Raw genomic sequence first — 21,930 nt, 5'->3', positions numbered from 1 at the left:
TTGAAAGTTATGGTGAAATTAAATTTTACTGAAAGAAGGAAAAATAGCTAAGAAATCCATGAAAATTGGTGATCTAGCAACTACAGGGACCAAGTTTTATTAGAACTTTATAGCTAAAGCCTAAATCTTATGGATAAATACCAAGACTAAAGTCTAAAAAAAAAAAAAAAAATTGGTCCTACACAATAAATTTTTAGTCTTACATGTGTATTAGCTTGTTAGGTGTTGGTCTATATTTAATGGTTCTGTAAAAATTAACAGTTAACTTTGTTTTGAACTTGTCACTGAGTTAAATTAGACCAAACATATTCTCTTATCACAAGAAATTAAGGTTTTATGCAATTATACCGAACTAATTTTGGACTTTAAAATATGATTGATCGCTAATTTTCAATGAAATCGCTAAATATGGACCAAAACGTATCAGTTTATTACATGGATTGCATGACCTATCCACAAATTGAAAGAAAATCCAAGGCCACAAGGTATTCCAGTCTATTTTTAAATACCCAGCGTGATAAGCTATTTAAATTATGTAGGAAAAATTAATGATTAAATGACGAATTTTCTGATTGGCGGGATTTATATATTGGCTCCAGCTAGATATGCAAGGGGATCAATAAGAAAACAGCAAAGCGACACGCTGGCCGTATTGATGGGGCCCGCCCTCTCTACGGATAGACCCTATTCCACATGACGTGCTATATTATAAAATTTATTGTTTTAATACATACAAAACACAACTCCATTTAAAGTTATAAATAAAATTTATTTTGTTAAAAGTGACTAGTGAGACATGTTCCAGAATAAGAGTAGACATTTATTGTGATTCAAATTTTCAAAGTGATGGTTAAAAATGATAGATTTTCTTTTATATAGTACTATTTTTCTTTTGAAATGCCTATATAATTGAACATTTGAGTTAACAATTTCACGATACCTAATTCGTCAATGCTGAATTGTTTATATGGCTTGTGCTTGTAGAAATACACCTGTATTGACGTGATAAGATTATGTCGAATTTTTTATTCCATGTTACATCAAAATCATGAAAAGGAAGAAAAAGATAAGCTTCAAATCCAACTGAAAATAAAATATTCAGAGCAGAAACTTTGGTTATTAAATATTTGACATGATCCATGTTTCATTTAACGTGCTTGAAAACGAAATTTCTCACAATTTGTGTGTGGTAGATGTATAAATAATTAAATTTCTAAACAAATAATATTAAGCCACATGTTAAATATCACTTAAATATATAATTATTATTTTTATTTTGTAACTTGTGAATAATAAATAGATATAATTAATATAATGTATAGATTTTTATTAGCCAATGGGACAAAGATATTTGACACTTCATGAAAAAGAAGCCTATTTATATTGTGCCACTTAACCCCAAAAGCTTAATTACCTAGTGTAAGTGTGGGCCGTGGGTTCAAAGCCCACTTAACATAACTTTTTTGTTTTCCTTTTTACCATTAACTTTTGTGGGTTCATATGAATTTAAATTAGTACATGGGCTTAATTAGAATAAAAATTAAACATTTATTAATTCGAACATAAGTTTAATTTAATTTTAATATAATAAATTAAATTTTTACTCTGTATATAATTTAATTAAGATATATAAACACACATAACTGGAAATAACATACTGTACTACTTTTAGAATTATAATTTTATATTTTTTAATTAAAAAAATCAAGTCAAGTAGAATATAAAATAAATATTCATAAGAATGAGAAATGAATTACAAAAATAAAAGATGGGACCTGAATATAATGAAAGGAAAAACATAAATATCATGTAATGTTTAAGGGTTTATTTAGTTTCATATAATGCATTTATTGTTATTTTAAATTGAGTTAAGAAGTATGACTCTGAAAGAGACGATTCGAAGGTTTTGGGGGAATATGATCATGGTAAGAATGATATTGCTACCATATAGTACATCACTGCAAAATGAGAGTTGATGTATACAACATTGGTAATTACATTGCATCCATTCATACAAATATCAAAAAATCCAGAAATCAAAAATTTCTTCACTATCTATGACTTACTGCCTCATACCTGTGGCCTCAAAGATCATCCAGATATTGTAACTTTGTTCTTTTACTAAAAAAATACTCCCTCCGTCCTACAAAAATTGTCCCATTTTTCCATTTCGGTCCGTCCCACAAAGTTTGTCCCATTTTACTTTTTCCATTTTTAATAGTGGACCTCATATTCCACTAACTCATTCATACTCGCATTTTATTATAAAACTAATACTCATATAAAAGTATGACTCATATTCCACTAACTTTTTCAACTCAATTTTCATTATATTTCTTAAAACTCGTGTCAGATCAAAGTGGGACAATCTTTGTGGAACGGAGGGAGTACTAGCTGTATACTAGTACTACTTTTCCTAGTCCCGTTGAACTTAGGCAAATTTTTATAAGGTCATTTATCTGAACAGATTTTTCAAATTTCATATTCCTATTGATAGCTAGTGAAAATAAATGCGACTATTAATAACTATACAGAAGCATGCTAATAGTAGCACATGTTATCAATAAAATATGAGGTCAATGTCTTTCAATTATTGGAATAGACTTGCCAAAGCTTTTGTGAATAATTATTGATATAAAGTTGTCATAGTTGCTAGACTAATGAAAAGTGCATTGTATTGAATTCTAATCATGTGCTCCAATTGCAAGCATTTGAGAAAATAATTGGCAATCTAATCACAGTTTGCAAAAATATAGGCAAAATTAAATAAAAACTGGGTTACATTTTGGTTGAATCTGTCATTCATAAACAAAATAGTCCCAGTTAACTAAGACTCTAATTTAAAATTATAACTATTTTTATTTTCTCCCCAACAACCGGCAAGGGTTGATCTTATGTACTACTCCTATCAATTAGAAGAAAGTTGATTGAGTCATCAACATAGTTATGAGCAAAAGTCTAAATATAAAACTATTAACCCTCTTTTTAACTAATAATTATTTCCTCTCGTTCTCTTCTGGAAGTTTATAGTACTATAATAAAGTAGGTCAATTTAAAAAAATATAGTATAGTAGTAATATAATTCTTACAAATCAATTCATTCAAGCAATCAATAATGATATTCGAATGACTTTAACAATTTTGTGGCCACAAATTTGTCCACGGTTTCTGAAAATGGACAAGCAAATTAATTTATGAATTTTACCTGGCCTTATTAAATCCATACAAATGTTTTTCACTAAAATCACATATATATCCAAATCACCCAACGATGTGATTTTGGTCATTGACATTATCCAATATTAAGCCATGTATATATGAATCAATTTGTCGGAATTTTCAATAGTGATAAAATCTAGACATATAGTACTACAAAATATATGCTTTGTACGATTAAATTTTAAAGTTTATAAAAAAAAATTCAGATTTTAACCAATATTCATGATATTAGTGATTTTCTAAGTTCAAGATAACTAAGTTTAGTTAAGTCTGCTACTAAATGACAAAATTAACGTAGTTGATCATATGTCATTTTAATGCGGTTAACGAAACAGTATTTTAAGTTTTAAGTAATTGTTTTATATTGGTACCAATGCTTCAATTATAATTAATGATCAAACATGAAGATCCAGATTCCAGAGCATATTAAAAAAATCTTGACTTACGCATTACGACTATATACTCCATAGTTGATTGTGGCAATCTATTTATGAAAGATTCAAAAGGATTTTTAACCCATAAATCGGATAAGATTCAGTGTCAAGTTTCATTCCTAAAAATTAACTGCACTAAATTAGACTGTATAATTAGTTTTTTTGAATTTTATTGTTATTTTTGTTAAATAGAAATAAATTCAAAAGTGAGTAATATATTTTTTAAATTTCAATTTTACAAACGTATAGTACTGTTGGTTGTAATGTACAATACATTTTATTTTTACAATAAATTTCTACTCGATCTAATAGAAATAACAATAAAATTCAACAAAATTAGTTAAACAATCTAATTTAGTGCAATAAATGATTGATAATATGTACAAAATTCGACTAAAGCATACAAAACTGAAATTAAAAGAAAAAAATAAAAGAAATTCTTGTGACAGTATTAAAATGGAAAATGGAATGAGACTTAAAAATGGACCACTATTAATGTGTAACAACCAATCACTATTCCCTCATCTAGATAAGCCACAAAATAATTATTGTCTTGACTAAATTTATTTATTACTAGTTTGCTCTTGCCTCGCACCGCGTAGAGTGATTAACCGCGTCAAATTCAGTTACTTAATCTTTCTCTCTAGCTAATAATATGATTTCTAACTAAAACATAACAGTACCAATAATAATCTTTCCAAATTCATAGAATCCACGACTGAGCTTGTATTGAGGATGTTCGATATGACTAATCATATAAATCTAAGTCTTACAAATAGTTTTGATAAATTATCCCAATATTTAATATCGATTTTAATTCTTAATTCTATGCCAAATAAATTATCTCAATACTAATATGAAAGGAATATAAAATTGATCAATTTAATTACAGAGCAATTGCATAAATATAGTAAAAAATTAAATTATAAAATAAAATAATAATTATTCTAATATAGCCTAGCTGTGGGTTGCACAAAACGACAAATTTATACAGGAAAAATGAGATCTATTGTTGTATCAAAAATGGCGTAATGCCCCACCCACCCCCATTCATAGCCTAACAGAAACCTAATCTAACACCCTGGAATCTGGATCTTTCTTAACTCATAACATGCACACAATAATCACAATTCACAATTTCACATTTCCATAACATAATTAAAATATTTTCTAATTAAATCCCTTCTTTTTTTGCAAAACATTTTTCCTCTTCCATTTTCTTACAACAAACGGAGTCACACAATTTCTTGGAAATTCCGACAATCACTATAATAATTTATACTAACATCTAATTTCTGAAACATTGAAAAAATCCTTCAAAAATCGAATTTAATTAAATTAAATTCAATTTCCATCACGTTTCGAGAAAGCCGGTGAGGCGGAGAACGGAGTTACGGACTTGGCTCAAATCCCGTCCCTTGAGAGTCCTCCCGTTTCCCGTGCAAACGGAGAAGGCCATCATTTTTCCGGCCACGCGCCGCCCCACGATGACGTGCGGAGGCACCATCTCTCCGCCGTCTCCGCCGCAGTCGGCTTCCAAATCGGGATCGGAGTAGCGGAGCCACGACACTTTCTCCGGGATGCTCATCGGAACCGTCTTAATCTTCTTCCTCTTCGCCTTCTCGCTCCTCGAGCTCAGCTTGAAATCGGCGGCGGCGGCGGCGGCGGCGGCGAATTCGTCGGTGGCGTTGAAGACGACCTCGGATTCCTCGAATTCTTCCGCCATTGTAGTAATCTGAGCGGAAATTGTTTGTGAATTGAGAATTTGAGATTGAAAATGGGGAGAATTTAGGAGGGATGAATGGAGATGAAGAGGTGGGAATGTTGGGAATTGGAGTGAATTTATAGGGAAAATGAATGAATGATTGAGTGTTGAATCAGAGCAAGATCGATTTGATTGCTGGCGTCACTGTGAAGAGGTTTGAGTGCGGTCCCCGCTTTCTCGATGTTATTACTATTTCTTTTTTAAATTAATGGACAAAAAATTCATTAACTTTAGTAGTAGTAGTAAAGTTTATACTCCATATATAATTATTAGAGTATAATAAAGATAGATATAAAGTGACACTATAGAAAAGAGAACGAGAGAATATGAAAAAAACAGAAAAGAAAAAGATAAAAGAATAAGTATTAGTAATAAATTAGAAATAACTTTCTATTTTTAGTATAAGACATATTTTTTAAGGGGAGTATTTTTTTATCTCAAAATTTATATACTCCCACGAATTATTGAACTATTAACCTTTTATGATTTAGATGTAAATCGAAATTAGAACGTTGATATGAATTGATAGCTTAACATTAATTAAAATGATGTCACGTTATAAGCATTGAAATAAAATCGTAGTGTACTAAATTAAATAATTTCATAAGTTAAATTACGGTTTATATTAAGAAAGAATCATGAGATATATAAGAGAAACGAGATGGTTTGATGCACGTAAATCCATAAGGTAATGTCAGTGCAAGAATTTGGCTAAAAATTTACAAGTGGATTTTAAACCAGATATGCAAATCTAGAATTTGGCTAAAAATTTGAAATTGATAATCTAATATCCTAAATTAGTTGCTTTTTTGATAAGTTAAAAATCTCCAACATTTGGATTGTTTATCTTAACTTGAGGCTCACGGCTTTTTGCTGTCTTTATGACTAATTCTATTGTAGATAAGGAATTATTAAATTGGTGGTAAATACAATTAATTTTGCGTAGCGTATTAATTGTTTTCTTTTTGAAGGAATTAATTGTCTTTCTTCTGTTTTATTCCTTGCGTATGCCGTACTCACATTGGTGTTAATACGTACGTATCAAGTTTTTTAGAGGGAATGTATCAAGGTATTCAAATTACCATGTTAATTAAATTTTCATACCAGTTTTAACTTTAAAATTTCAATATTAATAATGAGAGATATCGCGCGTCTAAAGTCAAATTTTGTAATTAATTCATATTATGAGTATATTTTTTACCATTATGAAGACCCAACCCAATCACACTATGGCGTACTTAAAGTCATAAAGTCTGATAGAAATTCATGGGTTCCATCTTAAAACCAATTGATTATAGGAGGAGCGTCCATGAGACTTATATACTAGTTTCAGTTTTCTCTTGACGCCGATGTGGGACAGTTCCCTCCGTCCCGCTTTAGCGAGACAATGAGTTTTAACTATTTATTATCATTTTTACAAAACGAGTGCAGAAAAGTCAATGAGACTGCTAAAGCGGGACGGAGGGAGTATATTTTAGTTTCAATTGCCAACACCCTCCCTCAAACCCTTCAAGGTGAACCTTGGAGGAGTTGGACTTTTTTATAATCGATTGGACAATCGGCCCAATTTTTTTATTTTGATCGGTTGGACCACTTGGCCCAAATTTTTAAGTCCAGATATACTGCTGGGTCAGTCATTTTTTTGGTTTCGGCCCAGATATACTGCTGGGTCAGTTAAATTTGACCCACAGTCGGCGACCCACTCTGATACCATGATAGGAATCCATGGATTCCATCCTGAAACCAATTGGTTATAGGAGGAGGGCCCATGAGACTTATATATTAGTTTCAGTTTTCTCTTGACATTGATGTGGGATAATTATATATTATATTTTTAATTTCAATTGCCAACAAAATCAAATATATAAAGATATTAATTAATCCCTTTAGCTTTAGCAATATGCCATTTGATGCATACACACACTAATGCAAGTTTGAATGTTTATCTTCTTAATAATAATGTGTGCGTTTTTTTAAAAATAAAATAAAATCCGAATAAAATGTTAACATTAGCTATATAGCTCTTTAGTTTTCTTTCTACGTTGATGTTGAATATTGTACTTTTCATTTGTCAGCGTCTTTTTTTTGAATTCTTTTCTCTTAGATAAATTTTGGAGCAGTTGAACATTTTAAGCTCAGATATAATATTAGTCAATTTTTTTCTAATATAGATATATTGCTTGATCAATTAAAATTTCAATGTATTATCGACTCGTTCGCTCCAACATAGAGTATTTAAAGTTATTTGATTTTACTTATCAACAATTAATTTGAAGTTGGAACCTCTAATTTGAAGTTGGAACCTCATAAAGTTCTAACTCACATCAAATGAATATCGCAAATGCTTATAAATATTAAGCAATAAATGTAATGCTAATAACAAGTTATTGAATTCAATTTCTAACCTAGTCTAGTAGTATTATTTTTTTAAGTATAAAGATCCATCGTCATCACTATATACAACGAGGTTATGATTGGTTGATGAGGGGGTGTGTGGGGGGGACCCTATGGACTTGAAAAAATGTTAATTTTGTGGATATGCTTTCGATGAATCATGTTAATATTTAGCCTTTGTGGAGTAATTTTGATTAGGTTAGGAAGGTAGAGACTTAGAGTACGTGTTGCAATCAATTTATGACCAATTAAGTTTGTAGAATATTTTTACCTACTAAATAGGGTATGTGTCTCGTGCATGCACACGTGTGGTTGGGCCCCTTGAAAGCTCCGTTGTAGTTCCGTTTGCGTCTACGGTTTACCGTTGAAATTAACTACGGTCAAATTTACAAAACTCCTACTATATTCGTTAGTCCAATTTTGCACAAGTTTTCACAATTCTTGGGCGTGTGTGGATGACTGGATGTAGATATTATAGATGACCAATAAGTGCTACAACATGTACCACAAGAAATCGTGGTTAGAATCGAGCTAATCCGTGGCCTTTTGTATGACTAAGACATTTATCTTTTTCGATTGACTGTAATCACCATCGGCTATTATGGCAGTAATCACTATTCAGCTATTGTAGTGCCTTTGTAGGCGTATGTTGTCTTACGAGAATAGCATTTCTCCTCGACTCGACTCATGGTCATTTTAAAAATTTAGTTTTTGCTTTTTTTTGTTTTGATTTATTTAATTTCGGCTAAAGTATTTACCGACAGACCCGCTATTTTAATAACTATTTTAATTTATTGTAATTTTCAACAATAATATTTTAATTACAATGATATTTAAACACAAAACTGAAAATTTTTATTAGCATTAATTATTTTATCCTTTTATTAGAAAAAAGTACTATGAAAAAGAGAAAGAGCGATGGAATCTAAACCATGCCTCCAGCTGTCAAGCCACGTGTTCCTAATATTTCTACTAACACATCTACACAAGTTTTTTCGCCTCCCTTTTCTACCGAATTATTTAATGATCATTATCCATAAATTAAATTTAATGTCACTGTTTTACTGGATAATACTAACGTAGTTACGTAGATAAGTCTTATACTAGTGGATATATCATATATGCATTATAAATTTATAACGAATCCCCCAAGCAAACGACAAAATGTTTTACGTTTTGGTCCTTCTCTCTTTTGCTTTTTTTTTTTTTCTTTTTCCAGAATTAATCATTACGTTGACATTAAAATACTGTATATATGTGTTGATTCAAACTTCAATGAGCTTGATTAAGCTAGAAGAAATTGGAAGTTTTAGGACGCAATTTCAATGCTAAAATTGTGATAAATTTTAACTAGAATATGGCAACCAAATATTCCATGCAGTTTTTTGATTCTCAACTGATCAAGTACTACTATATTAATTTAATACATACACTTAAAATGATAGTACTAAAACTAAACAACTTAAATTTCCCAACTTAGAAATTTTACTTGTAGGGATTTTTAAATTACATTGAACTAACTAGAATTTAATTAAGTGATAGTATATGAATTTGCTTGAGAGAAAAACTATTCGAAACAGTGTAAAGATAAGAATGAAAATATGAAAAACAAAATGCAGAATCTATGTTTTGTGATGGAGGAGTTCCGATTGAAGAATCTATGTTTTGCTTTTAGAGGAAAATGACAGCGCATAACCAGTCATTTCATGGCATTTGTAATTTAGCAAGTTATATTTCACCTTCAAATTAAATAAATCTGCCTTATCAACAACTTTCTCATCTCCTTCAACTATGTCCGCTCAAATTAACACAAACACTACTTTCAATTCAATCCATCAATGGAGGATGTTACTTGTGTGGTTTTGTACTCTAGCAATGACATGACCTTCCTTTGGCATGGCCCCTCACATTCTAACAAACTAGGAGTAATAATGATATCACACCATGATATTTTTCACATTTGGAATCTTGCATGCTATGGTTTCATAATGAGCTCGTGGGGCGTACAGAATGAAAAAAATCATCATCGGCATCAAATATTACTAATAGCTGATGACAAACGAAGAATGAAGATGGAACACAACTTTAACGTTGGGGTAAAATTGTCACACCTTAAAATCGGCAGCAACTCCAAAGGACAATTTGTCAATATGCATATATTCACCCCAAAATCATGTGATATTTTCGGGTGTTGAAAATTTAGCCTTAATATTAAAATGTCAATTTATCAACAATTTTTTTTTTGTTCATAGGCATCTCTTAAGTTGTGAAAGAAATTAATTAAGCAATATTTCTCAAGAAAGTATCAAAGTGTTACTCAATTGAAATAGCTATAGCTATATATGTTACGTGAACATGGCAAACATGGCTCCACTAACAGATTAGCCACGACTTTAGAGGTCCCGAAAACTAGTATAGGTAAATCATTACCCTAAAAGCTAGTACTAGTACTAGTACTACTACTAATATTATTGGATGAAAACAACATTTTAAAAAAGAAAATATAATTCACTAGACATGTCTTTTTCGTTCTTTATTTCTTGTGTCCCAAATTGACTGATTTTTCGTCTTTTACAATTTCTATGTTCTTTCAAGTTAAATTAAATATTTTGTTATTTTTAATAGTTGAAATTAATGAATTATCATTTTTTTCAGTGGAAAATGATAGCCTTTATAGGACAAATAGTGTAGAGGACCATTGACACAATATTTTCGAGTAAAATAAACAGAAAGTATTAATTATGATTGAAAATGCCATTTCTTTTCTTTATTTTCAAAGAAAACGACAACCATACAAGATATTTATAATGCCAGTAAATGTATTTCACACCTAAAAAAATCAAAATGAAACTCTATAATTGATTAAGAGTTCAATCTCATCTAACTAACAAATGATAGATTAACAATTTTCATTTTATTCAAAGGTACACCATACATGTATAATTTTTGAAGAACTTAATATTATATCAATTGCTTGTTAGGATTTGAAACACAACTAAATTATTGCACAACAGAGTAATTAATTACAAAAAAAGTACTACTAGTATTCAATTCAATCCATTTGAATATCTTAAACCCAAATCTAATAAATTGTAATGGACAGAGCTGCTAAAGCCCAATCCAAAAAGCCCAATCGATATAAAAATCTTGCCTAGCCCAGATAAGCAAATGACATGTTGTTTTTCTGGTTAATCTCGCAATTTTAAAAATAAATCAACTTTGACATTGTCTTCAATTCTCTCATACACTCAGATTTTTTGAGAGATTATATATGATGTAATAAATACTATGTGTACAAAATGTTTGACTACTTAAATGATACTACGATGCAACAGGCATAAAATACTATGTGGGCAAAATGTCCAACTACTTGAACGATGTCGGTTATTACACCTAGTTCGTCATTACGACAGCGCTTGATATACATAGTCAGTCATGTCTTTAATATTTACACACGTATATATGTCACATCAATAAGTTAAGACTCGAAGTGTTGAAATTTTTTACCATGAAACAACTAAGAAAATTTCAGTATATCATAATATATCGGCCATTTTTAAATTGTAGGATTGACTAGTAATCGTCCAAATATGATATTACGAGGCACACTATAAAGTGAAGTTTAATGCAAATGAAAAAGTATCTAACCCCAACGCTACAAGTGTTAACTTGGAACAATTTCCTACACATGATTTCTCGATTCATATAATTTATAGTAAAATTATCCCTGTTTTCATTTGATACAATATGTATAGTACTATTATTTAGGCTAAAGTGGAGAGTAAATAAGATTAATCTGATCAGTTGGTTACTGCAATCGGACTTCTTACTTGATGAATTCCATCACTCCAAGCAAACGAACCGAAACCATACACTTTCTCGACGGCGCCACCGCCAGCTGTAACCGTAATATTGAACCTCTGCTTTTCCCCCACCTCGCTGAATCTCAGCACCGTCGGCGAGATCTCCACCGTATAACCCGGCGGCTCATTGATCGCCACCGTGTACGTCGACCTAGCGGGCCCCACATTCGTGACGACTCTCGCCACCTTCATCCGTCCGTCCTCCAAATCGTCGATCGCCAGCGACGGATAGTTGAAATGGCTCGCCGAAGGCACGTCGTCGTCGTCGTCGGGGCAATGGAAGGACGGGTCGAGCCGATTGCCGCTGCTGGCGCAGAGGAAGAGAAGGTAGTCTGCGTAAGAGGCATCGTAGACGAGCCCCGGATCAGCAGCCAGGGAAGGCTGGATATGTCCGGCTCCATATTCGAAGGGGTTCGAAGGATTCCCTTGCTCATTTGTTATGCTTCTGCCTTGGTTGTTGGTCGGCTTTGCTGTAACAAATCGGACCAGTAAGTGAACCGATGAAGCTATTAATTATAGACTTATTAGTGTCTAATTGGTTGGACTAGTCTAACCAATATATACATTATAATTATTAATTTATTCATGCTATGCTTGAATTCACTTGGGCCAATTGAAAAAAAAAATCAATTGGGCTCATTAGTGATCAATACGATCTGATTTTTAAAACACTGGTTTAACTAGAAAAATATTTAAGATCGATGTGAAATTAATTTAGATACACACATACCAGTTGTGATGAGGGCGGATCTTATGGCGGCGCTACTCCAACCGGGGTGCACCGCCCTAAGAAGTGCGGCGGCAGCAGAAACATGGGGGCACGACATGGACGTCCCAGAAAGGAATTGGTATTTAACGACTCTTTTGTCAGCCGGGACGTTCAACGGGGATGCTGCCTCGCTCCATGCTGCTAGTATATTGAGTCCCGGTGCAGTAACATCCGGCTGCAAAATTAAATTTTAACTAACCCATCGATATAGCTGAACTAAACACACAAAAAAATGACTGACCTTAAGAATATTAGGCTCGACGCGACTGGGGCCTCTAGAGGTAAAGGGAGCCATGAATGGAGCCGGCTTTGTGCCGGATATAGTCTCGATCGGCGTTAACGTAACCGTTGCAGCTTTATTGGACCCGGTGTAGTTATGAACCGTTTGTATTTCGTTAGAGAGAATGGTTGTTGATGGAATCATATAAGACCGGCCTATAACTCCCATTCCTTCGTAGGGGTTTCCGAGCACAGCCGCGGCGCCGCCTGCTCGGGCCACCTCTAGGGTTTCGAAAGTGGCTCCATTCCGGCAGAAGACGGCTTTTCCACTCACGAGATCCGGTGAAAGCGTGCCTTTCATGCATAACCTAGTTTTTAATGTAAAAGTAATGAAATAAAGTGAAAAATGTATAGCCTAAATTTAACTATATTATGCGTGTATATATTGATCGAACCCATTATTTTCACTTGTGGTGGAGCCTGGAATTTCCACATCTGCTGCATAAACGAGAGGATATGTCCCAGCCTCATCAAATGGAGTGAATGATTGGCCCTGTTTTCATTAATGAAATTTTAAAACCCCATCATTAGTTTGTTAGTATTCCAAAAGCACATGCAAAACTTCAATTAGTATTAATTCCTATAAATTTTGTCACATTTTTCTATTTTCGTCCGTCCCACCAAATTTGTCACGTTTCACTTTGTACTATTTTTGGTAGTGGACCACATATTCCACTAACTCATCCTCACTCACATTTTATTGTAAAATTAATAGGAGTATATAAAAATACGACTCACTCTCTACTGACTTTTTTAACTCACTTTCCATTACATTTTTGAAAACTCATGCTCCAATCAAAATGTGACAAAATTTATGAGATAGATGGAGTATAAAATAATTACTAGTACAACTTATAATAACTATACCAAAAGACATTCACACTCTATTATTCATACGCTTCAATTGCATGGAGCATGCCTATAAGGTCACATTTTGCAATTTTGGTGACTTTCACGAAGTAAAGTTTTTATTTTCATTTTAAATAGGAGGGCTCGACACTCTATTAAATCATTTCTCACCTCAATTATGAAACTGACATTTAGAAATTAAATTCACGTTCTACTGACTTATTCTATTAATTTTCCTTTAGATTTTTAAACACTGTGTTAAAATGAGATTTTAAATCATAGGCGGACGAGGGAACACCAAACCTCAATTAAAATTCTCATTTCAAACATTTATGTGCTCGATCATGATTTTGAGATTTAATTAATTCATCTAAATGATTCACCTTAATAAAGGAGCTTAACATGGAATTTCAGCTATTAATCCGAATATATTCGTAAAAAATTGCTAGTATACGAACCTCCAAAGCGACGCCGTTTCCAAGGATGACAGGCGACGAAAATACGCGGTCGATGCTACTCGCACCAACGGTGATGACCCACGGGGCAACGTTCGTCACGGTGGACGGACCCGGGCCGGAGTTCCCGGCGCTGCAAACCACCACAATATTCCGTTTCAAAGCATACAGCGCTCCAATGGCAATCCCATCTCTCTCGTATGGAATGCTGGTACTCCTCCCCATCGAAACGCTGAGCACTTGAACGCCGTCAGCGATGGCGTCATCGAAGGCCGCGATCAAGTCGTCGTCGAAGCACGCATTCGCTTCCGCCATGCTCGCCCCGGGAACCGGCCAGCACACTTTGTAGACGGCCAGGCGCACGAGCGGGGCACCCCCGCTCGCCGTGCCGCTGCCAATGCCGCCGATCGCGGCGGCATTGGGGACCCTCCTGCCGCCAACAATTGATGCAGCGTGGGTCCCGTGGCCGGCCATGTCCCTAGGCGATCTGAAGTCGAATTTCGGGTCGACCGGGCCGTAGGCTGCCTCGTACCCTTTTAGGTAGTAGCGAGCCCCTACTATTTTCCTGGTGTATGTATTACAAAATTCATTATTCAAAATTTGAATGACAAATCATTACTCCTTCGGTCACACAAAGTTTGTCCCAATTTGACTTGGCACGAATTCAAAGAAATTGTTTGACTTTGTATTAAATGGAAGTGCGTAGTGCAATAAGGGTCCCACATTGAGGAGATTGAGGGGTGTATTTAATGTCTATTTTTGATAGAGTTCAAGTGGGTCAAACTTTGTGGAACGAATGAAAATGGTAAAATGGGACAAACTTTGTTGGGCGAAGGTAGTTTTTTTTTTATTTAGTACCTATTGCAGTTGGATGAATTAAATTGGGCACCACTTTGACAAGATCCTTTCCAATATGATGGAATAGGTCCCATATCTGTGTCACTGAAACTCTCTGAATCTGGCCATATTCCTAGAATATTTAGGATTCCAAATTAGGTTAGTGTCATTTTTTATGTACTGTACTAGAAAAAAATAGATGAAAGACACTACAAGTAAGGAGACTATTTTAATCCTTTGCTTTTTTAGATTTTTTTTAAGGCATTCTTCATTTTGGTTGGATGCAACCCAACGAACTTTTCCTTACGTCTTAAAAAAACAAAAGATTAGACAAAGTTTCCAAATGTGTCCACAACACACTTTTTGCTTTGTCCAAAATTTTGATCAATTTTCCAACGCATGCAATTACGTAATTAATTTGATGTCCTTAGAGGATGTTTTTTTTCTTAGAGTACAAATAAAGAAAAAACGAATACCGGTGTCGATTACTCCTACAGTGACATTTTGGCCATATCCCGCTTTCTTCAGCAGCTCCTCTCCGTTAGCCATCGAAGCATCCCAGTTAGCCTCGAGCAAGCTAATGAAATCCCACGATCTGGTCGTGTGAAGCCTCGATGGCTGGCTACGGAACACTGAAATCACTCCATCCATCTCTGCCCAACACATTCAAAATCCAATTCATTCAAATATATACATCGATGCATGAAGCAGCATATAGTCACCTGACAGTGCATCAGCCTGTTGAGAAGTGAGAAAAGCCGAAAAGCCATTAATCGCGTTCTTGTAACTGTAAATAATGGAGGCTGCAGCTTCCTCTCGCGAAGACTTGACAGAATGCAGATACGAATGGTGTATGTTTTCGATTTCTTCAAGTGTCTTAAGCCCACTATGCTCTCCGAGGTACACTACGTATACCTGGTTTTAACATATTACAACATTTAATCAAATAGAAGAAATTACAATATGTGTATGTAAAAGTTGCAAAGAGGTAAAATCAACCTGGTGTTGAGCAGATAAAGCTGAGATTTGGAGGAGAAGAAGAAAAAGGGAAAATAAGAGAGATGTTGGATGGTTATACATTATGCCTGAAATGATGTGTTGCTGTTTCAGTTTGTTTGATCAGCTTATAAAGGTTGGTGGCAACAAATAACCACTCCTTTTGTGTGAGAGTGGTATTTTAGCCTTGTTTTACTGAGTAATCAGTTATTGTAATGCTTTGCAAAAGCTACATGCATAATTTCTTCATAGAGAATCCCTTTCTTGTAGGAGTACGTTTTATTAGTGTTTTTATTAGAGCAACAAACATGACGATGGCTCAAGTTAATACTCCCTCTCTCCACCATTTAAAGAACTATTTTGTCATTTTTTGTTATCCACAATTTACATAACCATTTAATTTATTTCACTTTTAGTATGTGGATTCCACATTCCACCAACTCTTTATGCTCACAATTTAATATAAAACTAATACTTCACCTGGGTCCATTCCACTCACTTTCTCCATTTACTTTCTTTTACAAAATTAAATAATTTCTTAAAATTTGTGTCTAGTCAAAAGAGCTCTTAAAATGGTGGACGGAGAGAGTACAATTATCTGTTATCTGGCATGCTTGTTGGTGATGTAATGTCGAGCTTTGATATTTAGAATCAAACACCCTTTTTTCATTTGTGCTAAATTAATACTCCTAAATAATACTCCCTTCGTCCCAACTTAATTGTCACTCATGGAGTGGGCACGAATTTTAAGAAATGTAAAGAAAAGTTGGTTGAAAAAGTTAGTGGAATATGAGACCCACTTTTTTATATTGTTTTAATAATAAAATGGGAGTGGAGTGATTTAGGCCATCCGCATCCGTGTCTCAATACCGTCTCATCCCTTAACTATTCATGGATACCACTGCACTTTTTACCCCATCTCTTAACTAAGAGACAACACATGTATTCATCCATTTCTTAACCATCTCATCCCTTTACTATTCATTCAATTTCATTTTTTATTTTTATTTCCAACAAATTCAATTAATAAAAACACACTTCATTAAATAATAAAAGAAAATTACAATTTAAAATCCTTAAAAAATATAAAAAAAAACACAATTAAAATCTTTAAAAAAAATTAAAAAAGACATAATTTAAAATACTAGAAATTAAAATTGCACTCTTAAATTATAAAAACTACTCCGCCGGCGAATCATCCCCCGAACGCGGTGGCGGTGCACGCAAACTAGGTGGAGGTGGAATACCAAGTTGATTTGCCAGATACTCAATGCCAGGCCTTTCGAATGGCCGAGGCTACACAACCCCAACGCTACAAGTTTAACTTGGAACAATTTCCTACACATGATTTCTCGATTTATATAGTTTATAGTAAAAATGATCCCTGTTTTCATTTGATACAATTTGTATATTATTTAGGCTAAAGTGGAGAGTAAATAAGATTAATCTGAGTTGGTTACTGCAATCGGACTTCTTACTTGATGAATTCCATCACTCCAAACAAAGGAACCGAAACCATACACATTCTCGAAGGCGCCACCGCCATCTGTAACCGTAATATTGAACCTCTGCTTTTCCCCCACCGCGCTGAATCTCAGCACCGCCGGCGAGATCTCCACCGTATAACCCGGCGGCTCACTGATCGTCACCGTGTACGTCGACCTAGCGGGCCCCACATTCGTGACGACTCTCGCCACCTTCATCCGTCCGTCCTCCAAATCATAGATCGCCAGCGACGGATAGTTGAAATGGCTCGCCGAAGGCACGTCGTAGTCGTCGTCGGGGCAGTCAAAGGACGGGTCGAGCCGATTGCCGCTGCTGGCGCAGAGGAAGAGAAGATAGTCTCTGTAAGAGGCATCGTAGACGAGCCCCGGATCGGCGGCCAGGGAAGGCTGGATGTGTCCGGCTCCCGATTCGAAGGGGTTCGAAGGATTCCCTTGCTCATTTGTTATGCTTTCGCCTTGGTTGTTGGTCAGCTTCGCTGTAACAAATCGGACTAGTAAGTGAACCGTTGAAGCTATTGATTATAGTCTCTAATTGGTTGGACTAGTCTAACCAATATTCATGCTTGAATTCAATTGAGCTCATTAGTGATCTATACGATCTGATTTTTAAAACACTAGTTTAACTAAAAAAATACTGTCACAGTTAAAGATTAAAATTTAGTTTGGCACGAATTTTAAGAAATTGTTGGAGTGTGTAATAATTGAAGTAAGATAGTGGTTGTTGGAATGAGTAATAATTGATGTGAGGTAATGGAAAGTGAGACCCTTTTGATTTTTTGTATATTTAGGATTTTATTTTGTTTTATTTTTATAAAAGTAATGGCATTTGAGTGTAAATTTGATAAATAATGAGGTTAAATTTTATGTCCAAATATGATAGATTCTAAATGTGATTCTTAAACTGGGACGGACTTAAATGACAAAATGTGACTCTTAAACTAGGACGGTAAGAGTATTTAAGATTGCTGAGAAATTAATTTAGATACACACATACCAGTTGTGATGAGGGCGGATCTTATGGCGGCGCTACTCCAATTAGGGTGCACCGCCCTAAGAAGTGCGGCGGCAGCAGAAACATGGGGACACGATGTGGATGTCCCAGAAAGGAATTGGTATTTAACGACTCTTTTGTCAGCCGGGACGTTCAACGGAGATGCTGCCTCGCTCCATGCTGCCAGTATGTTGAGTCCCGGAGCAGTAACATCCGGCTGCAGAATTAAATTTTAACTGACCCATCAATATAGCTGAACTAAAACAGAAAAATGACTGACCTTAAGAATATTAGGCTCGACGTGATTGGGGCCTCTAGAGGTGAAGGGAGCCATGAATGGAGTTGGCTTTGTGTCGGATATAGTCTCGATCGGCGTTAACGTGACCGTTGCAGCTTTATCGGACCCGGTGTAGTTATAAACCGTTTGTATTTCGTTAGAGAGAATAGTTGTTGACGGAATCATATAAGACCGGCCTATAACTCCCATTCCTTCGTAGGGGTTTCCGAGCACAGCCGCGGCGCCGCCTGCTTGGGCCACCGCTAGGGTTTCGAAAGTGGCTCCATTCCGGCAGAAGACAGCTTTTCCACTCACGAGATCTGGTGAAAGCGTGCCGCTTATACATAACCTAGTTTTAATGTAAAAGTAACGAAATAAAGTGAAAAATGTATAACTGAAATTTAACAATATTATGCGTGTATATATATTGATCGAACCCATTATTTTCACTTGTTGTGGAGCCTGGAATTTCCACATCTGCTGCATAAACGAGAGGATATGTCCCAGCCACGTCAAATGGAGTGATTGATTGGCCCTGCTTTCATTATTGAAATTTTAACCCCATCATTAGTTTCTGAGTATTCCAAAAGCACATGCAAAACTTCAATTAGTATTAATTCCTATTTAAGAGCACCTCCATCAGCGTGCTTAGGGGTGAGGTTAAGCACGAGCATACGTACATGCTTGACAAGCCGTGCAACTAAATTACTACAAAATGATTACTACTAATAATTTCAATTGCAAAATGCGATCATAGTCATATAAGGTCAAATTTTGCAATTTTGGGACTTTCACGAAGTAAATTTTTATTTTATTTTATTTTATTTTTTAAAAAAACAATTTTTAAATAAGTGGGCTTGACACACTCTTGAATCATTGCTCACATACAATTATGAAAGTGATATTTAGAAATTAAATTCACATTTTAGCTAACTTCAATTAAAATTCCCATTTCAAACATTTATGTGCTCGATCATGATTTTGAGATTTAACTAATTCATCTAAACGATTCACCTTAATAATGGAACTTAACAAGGAATTTCAGCTATTAATCTGAATATATTCGTAATAATTGCTAATATACGAACCTCCAATGCGACGCCGTTTCCAAGCACGACCGGAGACGAAAACACGCGGTCGATGCTACTCGCGCCAACGGTGATGACCCACGGGGCAACATTCGTCACGGTGGACAGACCCGGGCCGTAGTTCCCGGCGCTGCAAACCACCACAATATTCCGTTTTAAAGCATACAGCGCTCCAATGGCAATCCCATCCATCTCGTATGGAAGGCTAATACTCCTCCCCATCGAAACGCTGAGCACTTGAACGCCGTCGGCGATGGCGTCATCAAAGGCGGCCAACAAGTCGTCGTCGAAACATCCATTCGCTTCCTCCATGCTTCCCCCGGGAATCGCCCAGCACACTTTGTAGACGGCCAGGCGCACGAGCGGGGCGCCCCCGCTTGCCGTGCCGCTGCCAATGCCCCCAATCGCGGCCGCGTCGGGGACCCTCCTGCCGCCAACAATTGAGGCAGCGTGGGTCCCGTGGCCGGCCACGTCCCTAGGCGATCTGAAGTCGAATTTCGGGTCAACCGGGCCGTAGTTTGCCTCGTACCCTTTTAGGTAGTAGCGGGCCCCTACTATTTTCCTAGTGTAAATGTATATATTACTAAATTAAAACTTCGAAATTTGAATGATAAATCATTATATATTTTTTTTGGTTTATTACCTATTGCAATTAGATGAATTAAATTGGTCACCACTTTGACAAGATCCTTTCCAATATGATGGAATGGGTCCCATATCTGTGTCACTGAAACTCTCTGACTCTGGCCATATTCCTAGAAAATTTTGGTTTCCAAATTATGTTAGTATTATTTTTCACTAAAAGAAGCTAAGGACATTTTGTTATTTAATGGATGACACTAACGTATCTTAATCTTCTGCTTTTTTAAGACTTTTTTTAGGCATCTTTAATTTTGGTTGGATGCAAACCAATAAACTTTTTTTTACGTCTTAAAAAAATAGAAGATTAGACAAAGTTTCCAATTGTGTCCTCAACACACTTTTCTCTGTGTCCAAAATTTTGATCAATTTTCCTAACTGCGTAATCAATTCGATGTCCTTGGAAGATGTGATTTTTTGTAGAGTACAAATCAAGAAAAAACGAATACCGGTGTCGATTACGCCTACAGTGACATTCTGGCCATATCCTGCTTTCTTCAGCAGCTCCTCTCCCTTAGCCATCGAAGCATCCCAGTTAGCCTCGAGCAAGCTAATGAAATCCCACGATCTGGTCGTGTGAAGCCTCGATGGCTGGCTACGGAACACTGAAATCACTCCATCCATCGCTGCCCAGCACAATCAAAATCCAATTCATTCAAATATATACATCGATGCATGAAGCAACATATAGTCACCTGACAAAACATCAGCCTGTTGAGAAGTGAGAAAAGCCGAAAAGCCATTAATCGCGTTCTTATAGCTATAAATAATGGAGGCTGCAGCTTCCTCTCGCGAAGACTTGACAGAGTGCAGATATGAACGGTGTACGTTTTCGATTTCTTCAGGTGTCTTAAGCCCACTATGCTCTCCGAGGTACACTACGTATACCTGGTTTTAACATATTACAACATTTAATCAAATGGAAGAAATCAACAATATGTGTGTGTAAAAGTTGCAAAGAGGTAAAAAAATCAACCTGATGTTGAGCAAACAAAGCCGAGATTCGGAGAAGAAGAAGAAGGGAAAATAAGAACAATGTTGGTTGGTTATGCATTATGCCTGAAATTCTTTGTTTCTGTTACAGTTTGTTTGCTCTGCTTATATAGATTGGTGGCAAAGAATAACCACTCCTTTTGTGTGAGAGTGGCAATTTAGCCTTGTTTTTACTGAGTAATCAGTTATTGAATTGCAGTGCAAAAGCTGCATGCATAATTTCTTCTCAAAGAGAATCCCTTTCTTGTACGTTTAATTAGTTTTTTTGGTAGAGCAACAAACGTGACGATGGCTCAAGGAATTAGCCATTCATAATCACTGTACTTATTATTTTTCTTATTTTAGGTAGATTGCTTATACTATAATTATTGAAGTATTCGCTTCGTCGAAATTTTTATACGAGCACATAAAGTGCTCGGACATCCGAGCACCCGATTGTGCTCGAAAACTGCCGAGCACATAACCAAGTGCTCGTAATATTCCGAGCACTTGTATGAATTTCAGATTTTGGAACATGGCGAGCACACACTCAGGTGCTCGGACATTCGAGCACCCGATTGTGCTCGAAAAATGCCGA

General features: G+C 35.4%; 3 protein-coding genes across 3 annotated transcripts; all 3 read right to left on the bottom strand.

The window, feature by feature from the left end:
- Positions 1 to 4,803: 4,803 nt before the first annotated feature.
- Positions 4,804 to 5,488, bottom strand: LOC125196363. The gene has a single exon (XM_048094857.1). The coding sequence runs from the start codon at positions 5,377 to 5,379 to the stop codon at positions 5,008 to 5,010; it is 372 nt and encodes a 123-aa protein (XP_047950814.1). The 5' UTR covers positions 5,380 to 5,488; the 3' UTR covers positions 4,804 to 5,007.
- Positions 5,489 to 11,521: 6,033 nt separating this feature from the next.
- On the bottom strand, positions 11,522 to 15,949 carry LOC125191651 (subtilisin-like protease SBT5.6). Its single transcript, XM_048089046.1, has 9 exons — positions 15,864 to 15,949; positions 15,587 to 15,779; positions 15,341 to 15,517; positions 14,886 to 14,997; positions 14,031 to 14,592; positions 13,119 to 13,216; positions 12,686 to 13,031; positions 12,406 to 12,619; positions 11,522 to 12,145 (listed from the first exon to the last, which is right to left on the bottom strand). Exons 1-9 carry the CDS (start codon positions 15,942 to 15,944, stop codon positions 11,613 to 11,615), a joined length of 2,316 nt encoding a protein of 771 aa, XP_047945003.1. The 5' UTR covers positions 15,945 to 15,949; the 3' UTR covers positions 11,522 to 11,612.
- A 1,236-nt stretch (positions 15,950 to 17,185) lies between these two features.
- LOC125197529 (subtilisin-like protease SBT5.6) lies at positions 17,186 to 21,414 on the bottom strand. The gene is made up of 9 exons (XM_048096287.1): positions 21,337 to 21,414; positions 21,056 to 21,248; positions 20,810 to 20,986; positions 20,365 to 20,476; positions 19,722 to 20,283; positions 19,071 to 19,168; positions 18,637 to 18,982; positions 18,360 to 18,573; positions 17,186 to 17,841 (listed from the first exon to the last, which is right to left on the bottom strand). The coding sequence occupies exons 1-9, from the start codon at positions 21,412 to 21,414 to the stop codon at positions 17,303 to 17,305; spliced, it is 2,319 nt and encodes a 772-aa protein (XP_047952244.1). The 3' UTR covers positions 17,186 to 17,302.
- Between the last annotated feature and the right edge of the window lie 516 nt (positions 21,415 to 21,930).

This window comes from Salvia hispanica, chromosome 6 (genome assembly GCF_023119035.1).
Source record: "Salvia hispanica cultivar TCC Black 2014 chromosome 6, UniMelb_Shisp_WGS_1.0, whole genome shotgun sequence".
NCBI classification, from domain to species: Eukaryota; Viridiplantae; Streptophyta; class Magnoliopsida; order Lamiales; family Lamiaceae; genus Salvia; species Salvia hispanica.
Note: the sequence above shows the minus strand (reverse complement) of the source record. Positions and strands in the feature narration are given on the sequence as shown.

Coding starts and splice junctions, on each gene's coding strand:
- LOC125197529 (XM_048096287.1), bottom strand. CDS start 21,414: ATGCATAACCAACCAACATTGTTCTTATTTTCCCTTCTTCTTCTTCTC. Junction 20,284..20,364: donor AATTCATCTAATTGCAATAG/GTAATAAACCAA, acceptor CATTTACACTAG/GAAAATAGTAGGGGCCCGCT. Junction 18,983..19,070: donor ACAACAAGTGAAAATAATGG/GTTCGATCAATA, acceptor CATTAAAACTAG/GTTATGTATAAGCGGCACGC.
- LOC125196363 (XM_048094857.1), bottom strand. CDS start 5,379: ATGGCGGAAGAATTCGAGGAATCCGAGGTCGTCTTCAACGCCACCGAC.
- LOC125191651 (XM_048089046.1), bottom strand. CDS start 15,944: ATGTATAACCATCCAACATCTCTCTTATTTTCCCTTTTTCTTCTTCTC. Junction 15,780..15,863: donor CTTTATCTGCTCAACACCAG/GTTGATTTTACC, acceptor TGTTAAAACCAG/GTATACGTAGTGTACCTCGG. Junction 14,998..15,340: donor TGTAGGAGTAATCGACACCG/GTATTCGTTTTT, acceptor TAAATATTCTAG/GAATATGGCCAGATTCAGAG.